The sequence below is a fragment of the Ceratotherium simum genome, chromosome 11 (assembly GCF_057802395.1).
Source record: "Ceratotherium simum simum isolate JZ-2026a chromosome 11, ASM5780239v1, whole genome shotgun sequence".
Taxonomy (NCBI): Eukaryota; Metazoa; Chordata; class Mammalia; order Perissodactyla; family Rhinocerotidae; genus Ceratotherium; species Ceratotherium simum.
In genome coordinates this window covers 60,347,527-60,369,670 of record NC_141910.1, presented here as the reverse complement: position 1 = coordinate 60,369,670, position 22,144 = coordinate 60,347,527, and the positions used below count along the sequence as shown (strand labels likewise).

General features: G+C 53.3%; 1 protein-coding gene across 1 annotated transcript; it reads right to left on the bottom strand.

Annotated features, from left to right (window-relative positions):
• Nucleotides 1-7,268: 7,268 nt before the first annotated feature.
• On the bottom strand, nt 7,269-12,185 carry OSR1 (odd-skipped related transcription factor 1). The gene is made up of 3 exons (XM_087436427.1): nt 11,946-12,185; nt 8,949-9,648; nt 7,269-8,185 (listed from the first exon to the last, which is right to left on the bottom strand). Exons 2-3 carry the CDS (start codon nt 9,614-9,616, stop codon nt 8,050-8,052), a joined length of 804 nt encoding a protein of 267 aa, XP_087292553.1. The 5' UTR covers nt 9,617-9,648; nt 11,946-12,185; the 3' UTR covers nt 7,269-8,049.
• Nucleotides 12,186-22,144: the final 9,959 nt, after the last annotated feature.

Genomic DNA, 22,144 nt, shown 5'->3' with positions numbered 1-22,144 from the left:
AAATGATAAAAGAAAGAAACTTGGTACATACCATCAGAAAGAAAGAAAGAACAATGGAGAAAGCAAAAACATGGCTAAATACAATAGACTTTCCCTCTCCTCTTGAGTTGTCCAAATTACAGTTGATGGTCGAAGCAAAAAGTTTAGCATTGTCTAACTTGGATCTCAATGTATGTAGAGGAAATACTGAAGACTATTATGTCATAAACAGGAAGGATAAAAGGGCTTAAAGGAGATATCTTAGTCAGATCAGGCTGCTATAACAGAATACCATAGACTCGACAGCTTAAACAACATACATTTATTTCTCACAGTTCTGGAGGCTAGAAGTCTAAGATCAAGGTGCCAGCAGATCCAGTGTCTGGTGACTGTCATCTTCCTGGTTTGTAGATGGCCATCTTCTTGCTGTGTCCTCACATGGTGGAAAGGAGAGAAAGGAAGCAAGTTCTCTTATGACTCTTCTTGTAAGGGCACCAATACTATTCATAAGGGCTCTACCTTCATGACCTAATTACCTCGCAAAGGCCCCATTTCCTAATACCATCAAATTGGAGGTTAGGATTTCAACACAGGGATTGAAGAGGGAACCAAATATTCAGTCCATAACAGGAGGTAAGATTTCTACATTCACTCAAACTGGTAAAACACTGACACCAGCAGATCTTTGTGGTGATGATACAGTTCTGTATCTTGATTGTGGTGGTGGCTACAGGAATCTATCTATTCCTATTGCTATTTTTGTGAAAAAATAGCTTAAAACTATATACACATTGTACCAATATTAATCTTCTGGTTATGACACTGTATTACCACTATGCAAGATGCAACTATTGGGAGAGACTGGGTGAAAGATACATGGAACTTCTCTCTGTACTATCTTTGCAACTTCCTGTAAATCTATAATTATTTCAAAATAAAAAGTTTTTTTAAAAACAGGAACTGTTTTAGATTAAAAGACACTAAAGACACAAATGAAATGTGAAAACCTAATTTGATTGGATTCTGATTTTTAAAAATTCAAAAGGTTGGGAAATTTGAACATAGACGGAACATTTGATATTAGACGAGTTAAAGTTATTGTTAATTTGCTTCAGTGTGATAATAATGATGTAGTTATGTAGAATAATGTCTTTATTCTCAAAGATGTGTGCTGAAGTATTTAGGGATGAAATATAATGAAGTCTGAAACTAAATGTCAAATAGTTCAGGGAGAAAAAGAGTGAGAGAGAAACAAATATAACAAAACATTGTCAATTAATGACTCAATTGATGAGAAAGATATGAAGGTGTGCCTGTAACATTCTTTCAATTATTCTGTATGTTAGTAAATTTTCATTTTAAAAAAGTTGGAAGGATGGATTGATGGATAGATATGTGATAAAGCAAGTAAAGTAAAATGTTAATCATGGAACCTAGGTGGATAACTGGTGGTGGTGAAGAGCCAAATGAGTCTGGGATTATATGTATATTTTGGGAATATATTTATATTTGGGGAATATATCTATTTATTATATATATGATAGAATTACAAGAAAACAACAATTCTACCATCATAGTGGGAGTCTTTAACACACTAAAGTACCAAAGTTAAGAATTAATAGACAAATTGAAAAATTAAAGAGAATATAGAAGATATGAACCTTAAAGTTAAAAAGATGACTCTTATGATACACAGATCCTGTAACAGTTAACAAGAACTCTTCAAGCTGCCCCACCCACCCTAGAGTGTTTCTGCTCAAATATTTCAGTGTTGGCTGATCTCTCCAATGACAAGGCCATCGAGACTCTTCCTGACAGCTCCAGCACCACGCCTGCTCTGGTTCGTGGCCTAGCACAGACCTCCAGGAGGAGCTACACATGGCGTGAGATACTGAAGATATTCTGAACTCTGACTGCACAAAGACGCACAGCTTTTGACCCAGGTTAATAGGAAGTGGACCAACCTCCCAAGTAAATCTCATTATTTAAGGCAAGGCTCAAATTCTCTGGAAGCTTGTTTTCCCTCTCTGGTCCTTTGAGAGGAAAAGGATCTAGCCATTCCTACCCCATCTCTTCTAGCTTTCTTCCACGTCCTCAGTAAAGTTTCTCATCCCAGGCCACCATCTACCCAAAGGCTCCAAGTGGCACCCACTCCTGCAAATGACAAAGAGCAATCCATCCTCGCCCTTGTCATGACAAAACTCCTTATCTTATCTCACTAGCAAGAGAGCTCGATCAAACCAAACATTGAAAATAAATTAATTATGCTTTATATCTCCCCAGAGAAGGCTGAACTGCTAAGAGCCAGCTCAGTGTTTGGAAAAGAGAAGCAAAACTCTCAACCCATTCATCCATCCATCTCACTTTTCTGGGTTAGTCCTTCAATAGTCTCATCGCTGGAGCTGGAACAAGCATTGGCCAGGAGAAATGGCCAAGAATGGCAGCAGACAGCCAGGGCTCGGGTGGCTGAGTGAGAGGAACATTCCTGCAGATATGTCCATGTAATAGCATTGTGTGGCCAGCTTTCCTATAGGCCAGGATGCCCTAGCACAGGTCAAAGAAAGCACAGCTCCAAAGGAGATTATAGTAGGGGGCCTTCCACTCTACAGGCCCCCGCTTGCAGACTGAAAGACCCTCTACTACCCATGCAGTCACACCTGCCACATACATAGGCCCCTGCCCCACACCTGCCCCACGTTGTTTTTTCTCCCTAGGCATATGCCAGAAAGGAGTGGTGAGTAGGGCACTTACATTTTGTCACCCGACTTCCTCTCTCAACCAAACATAACGATAATCTGCGAACTGATTAATCCACTGGTCTCCATGGAGTTAAAAAAAGCTTCTTTAAAGTTTCCCAGGAGGCTTCAAGACCACCACCAGTCCGAGTGATATCCTTCCATCCCATTTCAAGATCCCTGGGTTATGATAAGGTGAAGATGGGGGATGACTCTCCTAGGAATAAGGCAGCTTGGGAGGCAGGCTACTTCAGGATGCTCAGAGAAGCATTTCTAATAATACTCTTTCACGGTGCTTCATAAATTGCAAAGTTGTTCTGCAATATATTAGGGCCCAGTTTTTGGTTCAAGTAGTGAATGAAGGATTGAGAAAACAGGGATGACTTTCACCTCTACGTCAACTGAATGAGGTAGGTGGGAAAAATATTATCCCCATTACAGGAGGAAAACTGAGGCTCAGAAAAGTGCAGGAACTTTCCCAAAGATTATAAGTGGCAGGAAAAGCTAGAACTGGGTCTTCTGGCCTCTCGCCTCAAATGAAACATAGCTTCGAATTCTTCTTCTGCCACTGACATGAGGTGTGACCTCTACCTAATATTTCATGCCTGTAGTGAATTCTTCATCTGAAACATATGCAAACTGGCCCCAACCAACAGTTTGGCTCTAGCGGCGGCCCACAAAGCCTGGAAGAACGGGTGGCGTGAGTGACCAAGCCTGTGCCTCTAAGAGCCCCGCCCGGCTGGGGGCGAAGACCTCTGCCTTTTTGAGCAGGGGCTGCACTGGACTTTCTGATCTAAGGCAGGGCCTGGCCGCACCATCACTGCCGGCTGCAATCCCAGGGACCTCTGTCGGACCACGGCTGCGTGGATTCGAGACGCCACAGTGACTCCAAGGGTCTCCAGCCCGCATTAACCCGGAGCTGCCCTCCTCCTCGTCTGCATCTCTGGCGCTCACATATGCCGATGGCCGCACGCACCCGCCATGCCAGTGCTACCCTGAGTTTGTAATCCCTGAAAATGGGACACCAAACCCTGCAGCGATTCCCGCGACCCGCCGCCGGACCAGGCGCTCCAACGCTCCCAGCTCTCGGCAGCGATTTCCGTCTGCGCCTGCGCGCGGAGCTTGCGCAGTGGGCGGGGAAGTGGGTGGGTGGCTGGGGCGGGACACAGTGGGCGGGGCGAAGATCCCGCGGCAGCTGATGCCGTGAAACCCTGAGGGCAGGGAGACCTTTCTAAGCCACCAGATTTCGGAGGGGGACACTCCCTCACTCAGGGCTCCTGCCAGGGCCTTGGGTCTGCAAATCCTGTCGGTGGGGACGAACCTATTCTTGGCGCCTGTATGAGCAGGATTCGCCGGGCGGGGCCGGGAAATGTGGGAACCGTAGTGTCACCGCTCCAGGCGGGGCCCATCTGCGACGTCATGGAACTACGTAAATGAAGAACTGCTGTAGACGTCGCAGAGCCCTTGCGCTCTTGCCGGAGGCCTGTGTGACGTCACTGTGTCCGCGGGAGGATGCCGTGACGTCACAGCGCCATAGTGCTCTGGGAGGTGGGATAGGACGCCGTTAAGCCGGCTCTCGGGACACCAGGATTCCGCGGTGGAAGGGCGGCGGGGGCGGGGGGTGATATATAACAGGTCCCACGTTCTGGGAGCTGAGATGACGTCAAGGAGCCCTAGACCATCCCAATGCGTTTCTCCCTCCTCCTCTCCGCGGCCTTATGCGAGCCCTGAATCCCGCGGCAGGGAGGTCCGCAGGAAAACGTCCCTTCCTGCGCCCAAACCCCTAGCTACATTCCAGAAGGAGGAGGTGGAACCTGAACCTCTTTCTCCCAGGGAGAAGCCCCTGCGGCTGTTCTTTCCCCCAGGTCGCTCCTGATCTCTTCCCCGAGCACCGGGAAGCTCCAGGCTGCGCCGAGGGTCTCTCGCGCCTTCTACCCGTCCTGCAGAGAAGTCCAGCCGGGTAGCTCCCCCACCCCCAGCCCGGCACACGAACCGCAGGCCGAGCAGCTTTGGGAAGGGCCCCAGCTGAACTCCGGTGGGCCAGCACCACTGGCCTCCTTCGCTCCCGAAAACCTGCCCCAAGACAGAAGGAGCGGGGATGGGGCTTTCTAGGATGTAGCGGGGGGGGGGGGGGGGGGGGCGTTGGCCTCTGCAGAGTGGGCAGGCAAGAAAACTCACCCAGCCTTTCTGCCTGTCATTGCTCTTTTCCTACGACCAACAATGAGTATGAGCGAGAAACTGCCCCCAAACATGTCGCCCGGGAATTGTAGCCTGTGTGAGGTCTGGTGGCCTGCGGCCCTGGCCTACCCTCTCACTTGCGGTTGCTATTTCTGCACAATGTATGAAATCACTGTCACGAGCATAGACCGCAGCGAGCTACGCTGAGAAGTGGCTCCTGGGTCCACCAGGATGATAGCAATCGTCGAAACAGCAAGCCAAGGCGGAAGCATTGTGAGTGGGCTGGAGGTCTCCGGGCAGCACCCTGCCTCACTCCCTATCACTTTCTAAAAACTCTGCGCTGGGAACCCGTTCTTCCAAGGATGCACACGATATTGAAAGTCTCTAAGTTGCAGGGCTTAGGGGTGGAGGGGCAGGGATTCGTGGTACCAGAGGTAGGGTGGGCTAGAAAGGAAAAACTTCGCCCGCAAATCTCGCCATTTCACAGCCTATGCGACGTCCTTGAGGCCAGGCTAACCGCAGAGGCACTTTGTGTCCTGAGGGAGTGGGAGGTGGAGGAACGTGAGAGGCGAGATGGGTAATCCCTGGGAAAGATGGAACCCCAGAAAGAGCAAAGGGACTGGGTGGGGATCTCTCTCTTTCCGGGCTCCTCAGAGGTGCCCAAAGCTCTCCATAGCGACAGTGTGTGTGTGTGCCTGTGTGTGTGTGTGTACTCACGCGCTCTCGTCGTCTTGGAACAACCACATTCCCCAACCTCACGGGACTAGGAAAGGAACCGACTTGGCTCATGCCCTCAGCCCTAGCAAGCCATGGCCAAGATCAGACCACACCACAGCCTGCGTTGGCTGGGCCCAAGCCGTCGAAGCCCAAAACCCGCTGACTAACCCTCCCTCCGAAACCCACTGACTAACCCTCCCTCCGTGCACCCAGAGGTTACAGCTCATTCTCTCCTGGGGCATGTCTTTAGGCACCGGGTGAAAGAGAGATTGGGGTCTTGCCCGGGCAGCCAAGATCCTACAGGCCGGTCCAAACCTGGCAGCGCCCTTTCCCCCATTCGCAGTGGGCCCTGGAACTAGTCAAGCAGGTTTTGAGGGCGAGACCGGATATCTAGGTGAGTGACCGAGAGGGGCTGCAGCGGAGAATGACGGGTTGTGAGCAGGACACAGTGAGGTGCCCCGAATCCCGGGCCGCCCCTCCAGGTCTGTCCAGCAGGGGGCAGCGGGGCTCCGAACGCGGAGAGCAGGGCTCATCAGCGCCGGCCCTGCCGAGGCCACCGTGACAAGTTGGTTTGTCCGACTACAGAGTTCAAGCCCGCACGGGGCCGGGAGGCGTTCCCAGAGGAGGTGGGGCAGCCTAGAGCATTTTAACTTGTACAGCCCCAGCCCGCTTTCTCATGTCTGCGGCTGGGATTTTGAGTCTCTGTTGCAGGGAAGCTCGGCCCAGCTGTCTCCGCGGCCGCTGAGCGCCGGGCAGAGACGCCCAGGAGGCCGCGCTCGGCTTGGGCAAGGCCGCGGGCACCAGCGCCTGCGCCGCCCCGCGGTCAGGGCGCTGGAGCAGTGGGAGCCCCGCCCCACCCCAAGCAGGAGAGCCCCCGGCGGCCTGGCCTTTAATTGTGGGAAAACTAGATGCCCCGGGGAAGGTTCAACTTGTGGAGAGAAGACTCAGATTTCTTCTCCTAAACTTCCCGGGCCTCCCAGGGCGCCCGCCCCCGCCATTCCTGACAAGGCTGTAAAACTAGGGAATCGCGGCGGGCGTGGAGCCGTGCTCCGGGCAGAGGACAAGCCCTCGGCCAAAGAATGGTGTCTGAGGGATCCTAACGGAGGAAGGGATGTAGGTTTGGGGCTTTGGGAAAGCAGAGGTGATTATGTATTTGCATCTGGGTATTGGGGCCCGGGGGACAGGGGGACTGTAACTAGTCTGAGGCTGTCTGTGAGGGCGCGTCCTTCCCACCCCAAAGCAGAAGCAAGAGGCCAGTAGGGAGGTCTTTGGTTGGGGGAGGTGGGTGACGTTCTGTTCCCTTAGTGGACCCTAAGTGACTCCGGCACCCGGAGATGGAATTTCTCACGGCCGGTATACTGGCCGCAGGGTCGGCTTCTTTGTAAACTCGCAGCCTTTTGGAGGTGAGGAGTGCGGAGACTGAGACCCTGAGACCGAAGTGGAGGAGAAAAAGACGAAAATAAATACGGGTGGGGTCCGAAATAGACTAACACCGAGAGAGGGGGTTTCTCCACCCACCCCAACCCTAGCACCCCAGCAAGGCGGAGGTTCAAAACGTGGGACAGGTTGGAGTCGCTCACAGAAAGCTGCTCCTCTCAAAGAAAGGAGCCGCCCAGTTTCCTGCGTTTGGAAGGGAAATCACCCATCCTGCAATGCCTGTAAAATAACCGTTTATTTAATATTTAAAAAAAACTCCAGTGATAAATGTCCGTTACCGATGGTCAGCATAAAGTGCCAATCGCAATATAACGCCCTGCTCCGAGCCGGCTGCTCGCTCGCGGTGAGCAGGGGAGCCGGAGGCCGGGCCCCTCCAGCACCAGGGCCCAGGCCCCCGCCCGCCGTCCAAGTCCGGGAGCCCGCGGCTGGCGGCGCGGCCGGAGCTGGGAGGGGGCGCTCCCGGGCCCCGCGGTCCCAGGGCCGGGCGGCTGAAGCAGATACATGGATTACACTTTTGCAGGCTCCCGAGGGTGGGGAGGGGGCGGGAGGAGGGGTCGGAAGCTTCGAGCGCGCAGAAAACTTCTTTTCCTCTCCCCTCTCTCTCCGCAGTCAGAGTTACAAGCTTATATGGTCAAAGGAAAAAAAAAATAACAAAGAAAACGTATAAAATAACAATAGAAAAAGTAATACTTCTGGGAGAGGCGCCACTGCGGCTCCGCGGAGCTTTCGTTCTTTTTTTAATGCAGTTTCCCTTCCGCCACGTGAGTACCGCCTTTTGGCCAAGAGTTTAGCCGCGTCCTGGGGGAGCCGCCCGGGCGGCCCGGGTCATGGCCCTGGGCGGGGCTCTCGAGTTCTGCGTGCGCCCAGGACCCAGGGGACGTGTGTGGGATGGGGAATGGTCCCTGGAGCCCCTCCCGCTGCCCGCCAGAGTCGCCTTCGGCTTCTGGTCCCTCTGGAGGAGGGGGCGGCATGACCCAGGGTCCTGGTGAGACAGAGGCTCTATTTAGCATTTGATCTTGGAGGTTTTGAGCTCCTTCACCTGTGAGTGTAGCGTCTTGTGGACAGCGAGAGTCCTGGACTGGCAGAATCCTTTCCCACACTCTTGACACTTGAAAGGCTTCTCTTTGGAGTGAATATATCTGAGAGCAAAAACAGAGAATTAATCCTTGTAGAATGATGCAATGTTACAAACAGTTGCCCAAGGTCCCCTCCCACTGCTGTGAGGCGCTTGCCCTCAAAAGAAAGGGGGTTGTGGGGTACCTAGCGTGGAGCCAGCAAAATGCTTAGTTTGTGGATGGTGTAGGGAGGTGAAGGAGAGGCTTGGGCCAAGTCTGATTCGAAAATATGTCCAGCCAGACCTGCTGCCTGCCTTTCTGAGGAGGGGCCAGCACGGTCTCCCTGTAAGGCCTGGGTCAACACTGAAGGTGAGGAAGGGACCGGGAGTAGGACAATGTGCTGGAGCTGCACAGTCCACAACAGTAGCCACTGGCCACATGTGCTTATTAAAATTACATAAAACTCAAAAGTTAGCTTCTCAGTCACACTAGTTGCACATTTCAAGTACTCAATTGTCACGTGTCACGTGTAACATTTTCCATCATCACAGGAACTTCTACTGGACAGCGCTGAGAATGGAGGAAGGGGTGAGGGAGCTGTGCCCGCCTGTCTGGAGCTCATGGAGACCTGACTTCGTCTTAGGTCCTATTTGTCCCCATGTTCTCTCTACCCAGGCTCCCCAGAACCCATCCCTGAGCCTTGTACGGCTTCCTTCTCCATTTTAGGGAATGCCCAGAAGCTAGGGAGGCTTGGACCAGGGAGGGGAGGGTGTCTCATGAATCTCCTCATTAGGGAGGAGGATGGTGAGGACAGAGGCAGACAGACAGCCCTCTCTTGGTGCCGCACCTGTGGTCCCGCAGGTGGTCTTGCCTCCGGAAGGCTTTGTGGCAGATGTCACAGGTGTAGGGCCGCTCGTCGGTGTGTGTCCGCTCATGGATAAGTAAGTTGTAGGACTTAGTGAAGTGGCGGCCACAGAACTTGCAGACGAACTCCTTCTTGGTCTTGGAAGGCAGGCGTCCCCTCGTGGGCTTTTTTTCTGGGGACAGCTTGGTCACATCCAGGAGGGCACCCAGACCACCAGCAGCGGAACCGGGACCCTCTCCCCGGCCAAGCTTGGATGGATCTTCTTGCGTGGCGGCCAAGGCCAAGTTGGCAAAATCGAAGCGCGGCTTGGTCTTGAGGGCCGAGGGGCCGCTGCCTCCGGCGGTGATCTCTGGCTTGGGCTGGATGACATGAGGGAACCAAGGAAAGGCGGGCAGCTGGAAACGCGCGTCCACCAGGCTGGACACAGCGCCGGGCACTTTGGAGAAAGAGGAGCGTGGCAAGTGCATGGCGGGGTAGCCCAGCGTCCACTGGTGCAGGTGCACAGCGTGCAGTGCACTGAAACCGTACAGGTTGGGCAAGTGGTCCGAGGGCACTGTGGGCAGGCCATTCACTGCCTGAAGGAAGGAGTAGTTGGTGAGCTGAAGGGATGGATGGATTGGAACCGGCGCTGGCAAAGTTTTGCTGCCCATTTCGGTAGTTGCAGTGGGTTCTCAATCTCAATCTGCACAGAAAAAAAGAAGGGAAAGGGGAGAGGAAAAGAGAAATTCAGGGTAGGTCGTCCTCCTTCTGAATTCCAGCCCAGCCACACCCTTTCTTTCCCCCTGGGGTGGAGTTGGGAGTCTAAGACCCCACCCATGGAACCCACTGTCCTCACAGAAAAGACCAGAACACTCCTTGATCCCAGGGCACTCTCCAAGTGGGCTCTGGCAGAGACACACAACCTGATAGAGAAACCAGCAGGAAACTAAATCCTATGCAATGCAACTGACTTAAAATGAGGGCCTATGGTGTACAGGACACTGAGAAGGACAGAAGCACAGAGGAAGTGGTGTGTAGAAACCTACATCCACCAAAGCTTGAGTCCACACAGAATTACACTCTCCTGCAAAGATAACAGGAACTTGGAAGCACACTTACACATTCACGTGCAGATAAACAAACACAGAAATGTACACTGACAGAGAGACACAGATTCACACCTTCTGAAGCGGAATTGACAACAAGGTGCAAAGATAAACTGGGAGGACCAGTGTCGTGCTACAAAACAAAATACAAGGACCAGCGCTCGCAAGGACACACACACTGGGGATCACACCGCACCACGAAGAGCCTCACAGACAGACAGCACACATACAAATGACACAAATCCACACATTTCCTGGCTCCTGTGCATTAAGCTTTACTAGCTGAACTTCAGTTTGGCTTCTAGAAGCTGTGTCACCTTTCTCCTCAAAACTCTCAAATGTGCTTTTCCACCTCACTATTAATGCACCTTTTGACACCACCTTGTGCAGCTGCTTGTGGACTGACTCCCTACCAGAGCTCTTGGGGATCACCTTCGTTTCAGCGAGGACGCTAACACCCACGTTCATTAACTCACTCGGTCAACCATCTGCAGTTGTGTACAAGGAAGCTTCAATGCCCTCCCCACCCCGTAGGAAAAGGGGCAGGGTCTTTGGGCTCTCTCCGGATGTTTGTGAGTGTGGTGAGCCCTGGGCAGGTGGGTATGCCTGTGGGCAAGAGCACTGAGCCCTGGGCCTCAGCTGCTATGGTCTCTGCACCCTGCAACTGCAAGGGAAGCCACGCTGAAGTGACCAGCAGGCTGGTATCTGCTGGCCTCCTTGGTCAGGGGGGACAGGTCTGGGCTCTGCTGAGACGCCTTTCATCTCTGCCCCTCCCAGACACTTAGGTCTGTCCAGTGAAGTCAAAAATAGGGAGACAGAAAGCGGAAAGTACACAGGGGGTCTTGGGGGGCTCAAGTGTCCAACTCTCCTCTCTGAGCGGAGGACTACTCAAGAAGTCATTGTGGGAGCAGGGTGCTGGGACGCTCTTCTCCTTTGCCCATCCTCTGCTGCCCACTTCTTCCTTTACCCCGTATTCCTCTTCTTTTCCTCAGATCTCTCCTCTAACCTGCAGCAAGTCCCCTTGCCTGGGCTGTGCAGGGCCCTGCTCTGCTCTCTCCTTCACAGTGCACATTGACACCTAGCCAGGATGTTTCCCCAGCCTAGCTAACCCTGAGCCCAAGCCCGCAAGGCTCGGGCCTAGACTCAGCTGCCATTCACTGCAGCGAAGCTTTTAATGGGAAGGAAGTGCTGCGCAGGTCCCCGAAAAGAGTGAGGACAATCTTGACCCAGAAAACCTTTCCCCTGGGTGCCGGCAGGAAGGTCACTCCTGTGTGGTGGGCCATGAGGAAAGCAGCTCTGCTGGGGGTGGGGGATGCAAAACGCCAAGAGCCGGTGGAGATTTGCATGCATAGGTTAAATTAGCAATCGAATGAAAACAGCCAGACCGAAGCAATTAATTCAGCCTCGGGGCTAGAGGTGGTACAAATCTGTAGCAATCACACCTCTGGAGCGGGAGCCCGGGGCCTGTCGGCAGAGCCATGGCCTCCGAACAGGTCTTGTCTACTGCTTCGATTGCGGGTGGTGCCGGAGACAAACCCAGAACTTCCTAGAGCGCTGAGACACGGCGAAGCAAAATACGAATTCGGCCAGAGAGAAAGCAGGCACCGGTTTGGGAGGAGAGAGGGAGGTGAAAGAAGAGAGGATTCGCCAGCTTCAAAGGTTGGCCCAGACTTAGGCAAAGTGAGCACTCTTTGATTTGCTGTCACCTCTTCCTCCCCTCCAGGCGTTGGAAATCAGATCCTTATCTCCAGCTCCCCGGGACCCCTGCTTGCTCCTCTCGGTGCTCGGCCTATCCCTGGCCAAGCGAGCGGCGGTGGCAGCGGGACCCGGGCTGCACACGGGCTCGAGCCCGTTCGGTGCCCGGGTAGGAGAAACACCAACCACGCGTACTAACCTGGCCTTTCCTCGCCTGCCCCCAGGAGCGAAGAAGACTTTAGGCTTGGTGTGGGGAGGGGGTGCCTGCAGCCATCACTGCTCTTGGGAGCCAGCCTTTCCGGGCTATCTGCCCAATCTTGTTTCCCCCAACACTCAATTTATTTTCCTCAACGGCGCAGCCAGTGTCTTATTTTCTGCCGCATTCCAAGGCCAGGGCTCCCCAGGCTCTCGCCAACGACTTTCCCGGGGACGAAATTCGTTCGAAACGTGGCTCTTTACACTAGTATCAAGAATGGACCGAAGGCATGATCCGGTTTCAGGCAGTCAGCTAAGAGAAAAACACAGTCGCACACTCGCCTCTCCAGCAGGAGAGGATGAGCGAACGCCCAGCCCCGCGGGTCCCGTTGCCCTAACCCCGGAACCCCAGTGTGAATACTTTAGGTCTTTAAACATGAGAGATAATACCTCTCCTCAGGCCAGGCATCCACTCGGCAAGGAACCTGGGCCTCGGGACCTGGGAGGTGCGGGTAAGCGTCCCGACTACGCGCAGTAGATGCAATTAGCGCTTGGAAGCCCGGTTCCCTGCGAGGTGCCGGCACTGTTTCCCTCGCGCGCTGGAGCGCCAATCCCCGGTCTGCAGCCAGCCCTATGCCGGGCATTAATGAAGTGTGCAGAGTCTATTAAAGTGGTTTATTCGGGGCTAATTGAGCGTGAGCGAGTTAACTGCTTGCATTAATGAGGACGGAGCGAGCTCCAAGAGCTTGCGCCTGGAGGAGCCCACCAGCAGCCTCAGAAAATCATCCTTGACAGCAAATCTCCAACACGAGTGGTTACAGGCGTCCGGGCCCCCGGCAGAGGACTGACCAGCACCGAATACTTCTGTTGAGTTCTCCCAACGAACGAGATCAACGAACCCTTCGGCTAGGCGGCCATCCCGCTGCACTTAAACGCCCGCTGCGTCCGTAGAGATCTGCTCCCCGATCTTAATGAAACCGCAATTACTTCGAGGAGCTTCGGATAGAACATCTACCCACTGGTCGCCACCCGTCCCTACCAGCCCTTCTCTTCTCTAGGAGGCCGTGGACCTGGGAGACTAACTAGCTTTGCACGTGGTTTCTGTTCCCAAGAGCCAGCGCGCATCTCTTAGCCCGGGTGAAATTTACCAAATTGTGGCAACAAAGAAACCCTCGCAGCCACTTTACACTCCGAGAGCCTACTTCGCTGCTGCCCGACCCGCTGAAAAAGGACTGGATGTGGGTTTTCATTCTTCTTATCAGAGACATTTCGGGGGAGAAATTAGTTCAACGGGCAGCCCTTCACCTCTTTCCCTCTCTCCTCCGGCTCCCACCTCTCCTTAAGTCTAGGTTAGGGGACAGTAAGGGGAGCAAACGAACCCTTCCCTTCCAAGCCCCAAACCCTAGACATCCGCGGTTCCATAGTGTTTCTGCTACTGCTACTGCGGCGTGCGGGTCTCGAATTGGAAAGCAGTGCTCGCGCCCCCAGCATGCTTCCCTGCACCCGGACAGTCGCGGATTATGCTCCAGGCCTTGACCACACAGGAGCAATCATCCTATAGAGAACACCCCGAAATCAAAGCGCAAGTGCGAGGCGGGGTCAGGCAGGCGGCCCTGAGCTCTCAGGTCGAGCCGGCCTCATACCTGAGCGCAACTCCGCAAAAGACAAACTCACACGAAAGCGCGACCTGCGACCCGCTGGGGCATGCACCTGTCCCTGGCGCGGTCTGCCGCAGCCGTGGCCATCCATTCACTGTCTCTTCCTTCTTCGTTCAGCTAAGGTAAGTCAGGCTGAGCTAGGCGCCCATCTCGGGAAAGTTTGTGCCCGCTGAAGTTGCTTCAGTTTCTTAGAGGGGGCCTGCAGGCTGACTTCCGAAGTCCGCGGGCACCTTGCCCCGGATTCCAAGGAGCCCGGCCCCGCCGGAGGCAGTAGTGGAGACCCGCCCCCTCATTCCCCGGAGGTCAGAGGACGAGGACCCCGCACGGGAAGTCCCTGAAGCCAGCACCCCCAACCACCCTGGACTGCAGCTGCTCTCACTTTCACAAAGGTCCCGGCAGCCTTCGTTTAGCAAGAGGAGCTTCCTTCTGGGGCATTGAGAGAGAGGAGGCACCCGCCGCGCTGTTGACGGGGAACCCGGGAGCCCTGCCCGCATTACCCTCTCTGAGCCGGGGCGCCCAGGGCTGCAGTTACCTTGTTCCGCGGTGGTCCCGGGGCTGAGTGCGTCTCTGGGGCTCCCGCTGCGGGGGACCCGGGAAGCCAGAGGCGCTGGATTCCACTGGCACCCCCGGAGCTCTAGAGTCCCGGCCTGTCTCTGGCTGCGGGGACTCGGAGCGCCCGACAGGCGGGAGCGCTCAGCGGCCCCGGAGTCCTGCCGGCCGGGGGATGGGGAGCCTGGTTCGCGGCTCCCTGGTTGGGTTTGAACCGGGAATGCCCGAGAACGTGCTGGGGAGAGACCGAGCTCCGACTCACTCATCCCTTAGCACCGAGCCGCCTACTTATTTTAATCCACCACCCTCCCTCCTCCCTCTCTCCCCCCTCCCTCTCCTTGCCTCAGGATTTCTCCCCTCCCTCCCCTGCCCCCCAACCCGGCCCTGCGCCTGCGCACTGGGAGACAAAGTTTTGCTGACCCGGGCAGCCGACTTTGGCAGCCGCGCTAGCTTGGCCCGGACCTCTCAGGACCTGTGTCCCCTTCTCTTCAGTCCCGTGCGACCTTTTTTGCGTTGTTAGGCCCACGAGGGCACCGCGGGCACACTAGAGGAAACAGCCCCTAGCAGAAGAGAACAGGCTGAAACCGCGCGTTTCGAGGTCCTATTCCTGCGCTCCTAGGACACAGCCTGTGCGGGGTGAGGGGGCTGCACCGGCATCCCCGCGCCACAGCCGGGGCTACGGCGCACTTCGGCCCTGGCAGAGTCGCCTCTTCTCCCAGAATCCCTTCCCAGAGGCAGCGAGCCCTGGGCGTGGAGCAGCTCCTGGACATCCAAGAGTGCTCAGCGCCAGGGCGTAACCCAGACCCGAATGCTTATGGCTGACCCCAGACCCTGGGTTGTGGAGTTCGAGTGAAAGATCAGAGGGGAAGGAGGTCAAGAAAGTTATTTTCCTGGGACCCAGAACCTTCTGGGATTCCACCCTAACACACAGTCGCACCCTCTAATTACGTATTCATTTATTTCAGGAGGATGGATGGGAGTTTGGAGAGCTTAAGACACAGGCACACGAGACAAGCTGCAAAGTTCTTCAGCTCCAGGACCTCTGAGTCCAAGGAGCTGGTTCAGGTGGATTCTGGGATCTAAGAGGGGTCAGGAGTCCAGCTGTGACAAATTCTGTCTTCACTGTTTACGCCTTAGGGAGAGTACAAGTGCCCTCTTGACTCCTTGGCTCTAGGAGCTGACCTCCAGCTGACCCCAGCCCTGACCCCTCCCTGCCACCTCTCCGGGACACCCAGCCATGGGGTGGGGAGGATGCACTGGTTTCCAGGCTTGGGTAGGTCCAGATTCACAGGACTGCACTCCCCAAGTTTGCCCCAAGGGTGCTGCTGAGTAACCCCTCTGAGCCCTTGGTACTGGATCCTGGCCTCCATGAGTCTCTAACACATTGGTACTATCTCTCTGGGGAGGAGCTGCCGCAATACCCAGCTTCTCTCTGCAAGTCTGATCTGACTTTCTTAGGCTGCCATTCCCGGACCCACGGAAATGGTAGTAGAAGCACCCCCAAAAGGCATAGTTGGAGGAGACCCTTGTCTTATCCACACGCCTACAGAACAGAACCTGGCCTCTGGCCTTAGGTAACTTTGGCTTGGGCAGGGCCGAGGAAGAGGGGGTAAAAGTGTTTGCCCCAAGGGACTGCACTCACTCCCTGCCACAGGTTAGCCCTGGAGTAAGGGACCCACACAAGTTTGCTTGTGCAGCTGCCAGTATGGAGCGACATTCTGGCCAGGACGAGGCCCCTTGGGAGCAAAAGGGAGCTGAGATCACAAGGCAGCAAGTTCCAAGAGCAAGGGGAGGCATAGAGGGAAAGTCCAGCAGGGCATCCCTGGATTGTGCTCCCTGCCACCTTAGCCAGGGAATGCGTGTGTACCAGTCTCAGGCTCTCCTAGGAGACAAAGCTTCTGGAACTTCCATTATCAACAGTGAAGGAATCCAGAAGAGGCCTCCACAATAGAGCATCTGGCTGTCCAGACTCCTTGGGAGATGTCCCCTGAGAAAAGGATATTCAGGTGGGATGGAGCCTCCTGGGGTGTACAAATCCCATCTCCTGCTCAGAACTCCACACCTTGCAACTGCGCTTCCTCCGTCTTCCCATTTGCTTTTTCCTTCTAAATCAGGGCCTTTGGCCAACATGCCTGAAAGACTTCTAGAAAACTCCAAGTAGTAGGATCCCTCAAGAGCTCTTGGAGAGAGAGTCTTTAGGGATCCTAAAGAAAGGACCATGCAACTTGATTGTTTAATGCCGCTTTTGCCAGGTTTTGGAAGATTGATCCTGACTCCAGCCAAATCCTGGAACTTAGCTGGTGTGGGGCAGGATGAGGAAGCAAGGTTGGAGCTGGCCCCTCATGGCCCAGCATCTCAGGCTTTGCCTTCCAGAGGAGTCCTGGCTGCCTCCCCTGGCAAGGTAGGACAAGACAAGGTGAGAGAGGGACGCGGGGCTATGGCATTGCACAGCCTGGGCAAAGGTAGGCCTGTGTCAGACACCTGGCTTCCACCACTGACCCACTTCTAGGTCCATGACAAAGCACAACCCCAGAAAGCAGAGATAACGAAATTCAAGATTTGCTAGCTGCTGAAGACTCTTCCATCCCAATCTGAGCTCCCAAGGGGATGACCTCCAAACCGTGGCCTCTGTCTCCACTGGAGGCCAACCAGAGTCCTGTTTCCCTCTGGGCAGGCGGGCAGAAAGAAGCCCAGGAAGCTAAGAACCCCTCTGCCGCTCTGTACAAGGGGGAGCAACAGAGGGATCCCCTCCCCCGCCTATTTAGGAGAAATTGATGAGACTAGGTAGGCTTAGGTCGCAGCACCGCGCCAGGACTGCGGCTCCGATGGACTGAGGAGGGCAGGACCCAGGACACCTCAGGGCTATCAGGATACTTTTTAGTAAAATAAGATTCGTTTAGGACTCGCAAGGATGTCTCATTTCGAATTTGGTAAACGTCCTTGGTTGCCGGGACTCAACAGTCCTACGGCCCTCGGAGCCCAGTGAAGGTGGTGAAACTCCCGTCTGCACACCCATTCCATTCCTAGCGGTCCAGCGCACTCCGCCACCCGAGGCTGCAGCCTCTGCTCGCTTTGAGCCTGTGAACTCCAGCCGGTAACCAGACCCGGCGCGAACTCCGCCGCCGCCGCTCCCTCTGGCTCTCCCGCCCGCTGCCTGCGGGGAGGAATCGCGGGCGCCCGACGGGTCCCAGCCGAGGTTGGGACCGAGCAGCCTTAGGGAAAGGTCCCCAGAGTAGCGACCAGGCCTCCAGGTCCCGGTGACGCCCTGCCTGCCAGTGGGGTCCGGCAGGGAGCGATCGCCCGGTGGCCTGAGCCTCCAGGTCATTGACCGCAAGGCGCCCAGTCCCGCAGCTAGCCCTCGCCGCCACCTTTCCCTGGGCACGCTTCGGGTGGTGACAGTCTCTGCTGGTCCCCCGCCCCAACGCCAGCCCCTCTCCCGACTCCTGCTCACTGAGAAGGCAAGTGCCCCAGCCTGTCTTCGGAGTGAAAATTGAGCAGCTTCCAGAAAATTAACTAGAATGTGGCCTCTATTACTTTGGGGTGTTTTGGATAAAAAATGAACCCCACATTTCCCCACTCCCAGCCACACAAAAATGACCTCATTTTTTAAAAATGGAATTTACTTAGTGCTTGGGAGTTTTTGCTTCCAGCGCAAGCTTTCCTGTAACGCTTTGCGGACAATTGGGGGGTCTGCTCATTAGACCCCCCTTTACGCATGAACAGAGCTTTCAAATAACCGGGAGATTTAGGTATCCCTCTGTATTCATTTAGATGATGGATTGTAATGGCTCAATAGTTCCTCTGGAACCATTACGATCAATCAGGTCAAAATCCAGCTTTGGGGGGAAGTTTTTAAGCACGGGAGGTAGGTAACACGACATCTACACACAGTTGTGCAGATAACACGCTCTGATAACCTACAGGCAACTCCAGGGTTTTAGGAGAATAGACCCAGGTGAACGCAGCAGCGGGTGTTTATTGTGACAGCGACAGACAAATTACAGTATCAAAACTGAAAGGGAAAGTGAACTGTTTTTCCAGGCAGTTCCCGTTTGGTAAGTTCTTTACGAGCACATAAGTATCTTGTGACTCTCTGTCAGCTTAATAAATGTAACAATACACACATGCATAGATCTACCTTTGGTTTATAAGAAGAAGATGTGTGAAGCACGAACATGCATGTGGAATTGCAGGAACTCTGGGCATGCTATCACGAGTAAAATGTAATGATGATGATGCCTTATGTTGTGAGGATCAAATGTAAAATGTGTTTAAAAGACGTCGTGAGTTTTCACTTTTTGTACAAAGAGGAGTTGTCAGAATGATTTTTGACACGCAACAGACCTGTGTTCTAAGGTTACTGCATTTTCCTTTTTGCAAAGGTGGAAATAAATATATTAGAAACGACGCAGTGTCTAATCAAACTGACGATGACGAAGAAAAGTTATTTTAACTGAATTATATATAGTCAGGGTGAAACCCTGCGGATAGAACCACCTTACCACACACCCCCACGGCGCTACGTCCTTGAAGGGCTACATCGGCGGGTGTTGGCGCTGGAGGAATGAGCGTTCGCGGTAATTAAACATTTCCAGACACTGGAGGGTTATTATCTGCATAGCGATTTCCGGCGACGGGACTCGGAGCAAGTCTGGCTGCGATGTTTTATGGAGAGCTTCGGGGACGCAATCCTGAAGAAAACGCGCCACCTGCTGGTGAGCACGTGACATCTCCCGGTGCCCCTTCCTCGAAAAGTCTCAAATCCAGTTACCGCTATTCAATCTTAGATCTGAGTGATTTTCCTTTGAATTTTCTTTTTTAAGTTACGAAATTCGCCTTCATTCGCTTAAAACTACACACATTCTTTCTCTTCCAACGAGAAAACAAAAGAGGAATTCCCTTTCACCACGGGTTTCTGTTTTCCCTGCTCCAAACTAGACTTGTGAGTTTGGTTTTTTAAAAATAATCCGACATCCTTGGCAACTATCTACCACCGTTATTTTCTGGTCCTGGGAGAAACGATGAGCCAGGATCTGCTGTGGAACTTCGCTGCGCTCTCTGAGCCGCGTTAGAGCTACCTCCCAGGGAGCCCCCAGGCCGCCCAGGAGGTGAGGAGGCTGGGCTTTCGCGCCAACTCGCTCCCTCCGCAGCTTCGAGCTAGTCTGTGCCCGGCGCCTCCGCGGATTCCGATTCGGATTCCTATTCTGGCTTTCTGAAGAACCATAGGAGTGGAGACAGGGAGTCTCTTTCTGTGAATTGGTTCCCTGAAGCACGTGATGTTTCCTACCCGCCCTCCTTCCTCCCAGGCCTTCCTTTCCAGATCCTTTGCTGTTCCCTTTCCTCCCTCGAATTCCCGCACAGAATATTTTAGCTGGACCCTCTCTTCTCTTTGGCATCAACAGGTAGGGGCTCCCAGTTCCTTATCCTGAGCTTGCAATGAGGGGTGGAAAGGGAAGGGACCTGACTTAGACCTTTCAAAGAACTACTAAGGCCACTAACCCTCCCTGAGTGATGGGAAGCCGTGGGGTGCCTCACCTTGATGCATGAATAACGATACTGACTGGAGGGAACTGGATCCAGGGCTTCTGCCTCTTTAATGTTAATGGCAGAGGGGCTTTCTGAGGTCAGACTGTCACACTGAAGAAGTGCTGGGTCCCCAAAGTGGTGGCCCAACAAGGAGAGAAGTGGTTGCCCCTGGGAACCTGAAAGGCGTTGGATGCAGCTCTCATAAGTGGTGTTTCTCCACCAGGTGCAACGGAAACCAAGGCACTGGCTTTGGGGAGGTGTGGGGTGGGGTGAGAGATTGGAACTGAGGATGTCCCATAATATTTGCCACTTGGGAAAATCAAGAGTGACCAGCAAGCTGGGAGAGGACCACCCCCTCTGCTAGAACAACTGTCCACTCTGATTTGTCAGAAGTTAGATTCAGGAGGAGGAGGTGTGGTATTTGTGGATCTGAGCCACATCACAGTGTAGTGGAACATCTGCACAGAGCAGGAAACCACACTCCCTGTCTTAGCCAACCACAAGGGCCAGGCGCCCTTCCTCCATGGTCTCAGCTGGAAGTTGGTGTGGGCACTTAGAATGCCAACTCCCACCATAGCTCCCTTTATTCTCAGGTAACCCTAGGCAAATCAATTTGCTGATTATGCCTCCAATTCCCTACATGAGAACCTTTCATCTGAAAAGCGTTTGCTCAAACACTTTGAGCAAATCCAAAATACAAAAAAGGGAAATATATTAGCATATGATTTTTCACTTCACAATGACTAATGGTTGGGTTCTTTCAGTATATTTAGGTGTAAGTTTGCATATCACATGTCAACAATAAGGAAATGGAGAGAACACAAAGTATTATTATCGATGTATTCCAGATAAAGAATTCCTGGAATTATGATTTGGTTTGCCAAAAGTTCAGTCTGTAACAAATATTTCAGGAGATTTATCTAAAAAAGGACAAGTCATGTATTGTAGTGGGGCTTGTCCTTTCTTCATTTTCTGAGAAGATAGCCAGAGGGAGCTGCAAAAGGCTACCAGGCCCATATGAATGGAAAGAGCTTGGTTCTCAGTGCCCAGGGTCCTGTATAGTCAACAAAGTGACTGGGAGCTTGAAGTGTCAGAGCAGGATGCTCAACACAGCAGGATGCTCACCACAGGGCATTTCTGTCTTAGTCAACCTGGTAAAAGGGCCACCCGCTGCGGAAAGGGAATATGGGCAAACATTGCCCCGCTCAGCTTAAGAGCTAGCCAGTCAGCTAATTCCTGCTGGGATGGTAACTGACAGTTAACATATTAACCGTTTAAGAAGGTGCTTTCCAGAAGCCCTGTGCCACAGAGTCACTCCGAGTTTGTCACTATGCAGATTCTCAGGCACATCCTCAGAGTTTCTGATTTCGGAGGCCTGCAATGGGCCCTGAGAGCCTGCATGTTTTAAAAGCTTCACCAGGAGCTGTCCTGGCGTACTGCTGAAGTCTGCGCATTCTGCTTCTGTGGCCGGGGGTTCGCCAGTGTGGATCCTGGGCTCGAACCTACTCACTGCTCAGCAAGCCATGCTGAGGAGGCGTCCCCCATAGGAGAACTAGAAGGACCTACAACTAGGATATACAACTATGTACTGGGGCTTTAGCGAGAAAAAAAAAAGAAAAGAAAAAGAGGAAGATTGGCAACAGATGTTAGTGCAGGGCCAATCTTCCTTAAAAAAAAAAAAAAACCTCCACGTACGATTCGGATGCTGGTGGTCTCTTGAGCACGTACATATTGAGAACCGTTGGTAAAGGATGATGCTGCCCCGTGGTATCCGAGTCTTGCTAAGGAGACTTCTAAAGACTGAAAAGTTATCTAGAGTCCAAGAAATGGCTCTTCATTAAAGCATTTTATACAGTTGAATAGGTGTTTCTTCTTATAAACCTCTTTTTCTTTATCTGTCAGAGAAGACTCAGGACTATACCTGATAATCGTCAAAAGCCTTCTTAGCTCCTAAACTTGAAGATTCCACCACATGCTGCCGAATGATGAGTGATGTCAGGGTGGGTGCTGGGGTTTCCTTCTGCTCACATGGTGTAGGAGGCTCCTGCTCTGTCAGCATGGAAGATTTATCTGAGTGAGTAAGCCATCCTGAGTCTTGGAAAAAATGCCCATCTCAGGCCACAGAGGACAAAGGTACATCTGCAGGAGAGCTCCCTTGGGAATACAGAGGCCCAGGAGAGAACCAACGAGCGTAGCTGCCCTCTAAAATTAGGTCAGACAGAGGCGAGGGCCTGTGTAGCTTCAGGAAGCGGGGATTAGCTTCCGAGGTGGGAAGCTGATGACATTTGGGGTAAATGGAGGGAAATGAGACCTCTAAAGTCACCTGGTGGGCCTTTTCTTTCAACTCATAGTTTGTTCTTTGAGTGTTATCAGAAGCCGCAAGGAGAAAGAAGGTGCTGCGGGCTCAGTGAGGAGTCCCTGGTTTCTCCATTCATCCTGCACGTTCCAGATCTCGACATGGGGCTCGCGG

Coding starts and splice junctions, on each gene's coding strand:
- OSR1 (XM_087436427.1), bottom strand. CDS start 9,616: ATGGGCAGCAAAACTTTGCCAGCGCCGGTTCCAATCCATCCATCCCTT. Junction 8,186..8,948: donor GACCACCTGCGGGACCACAG/GTGCGGCACCAA, acceptor TTTTGCTCTCAG/ATATATTCACTCCAAAGAGA.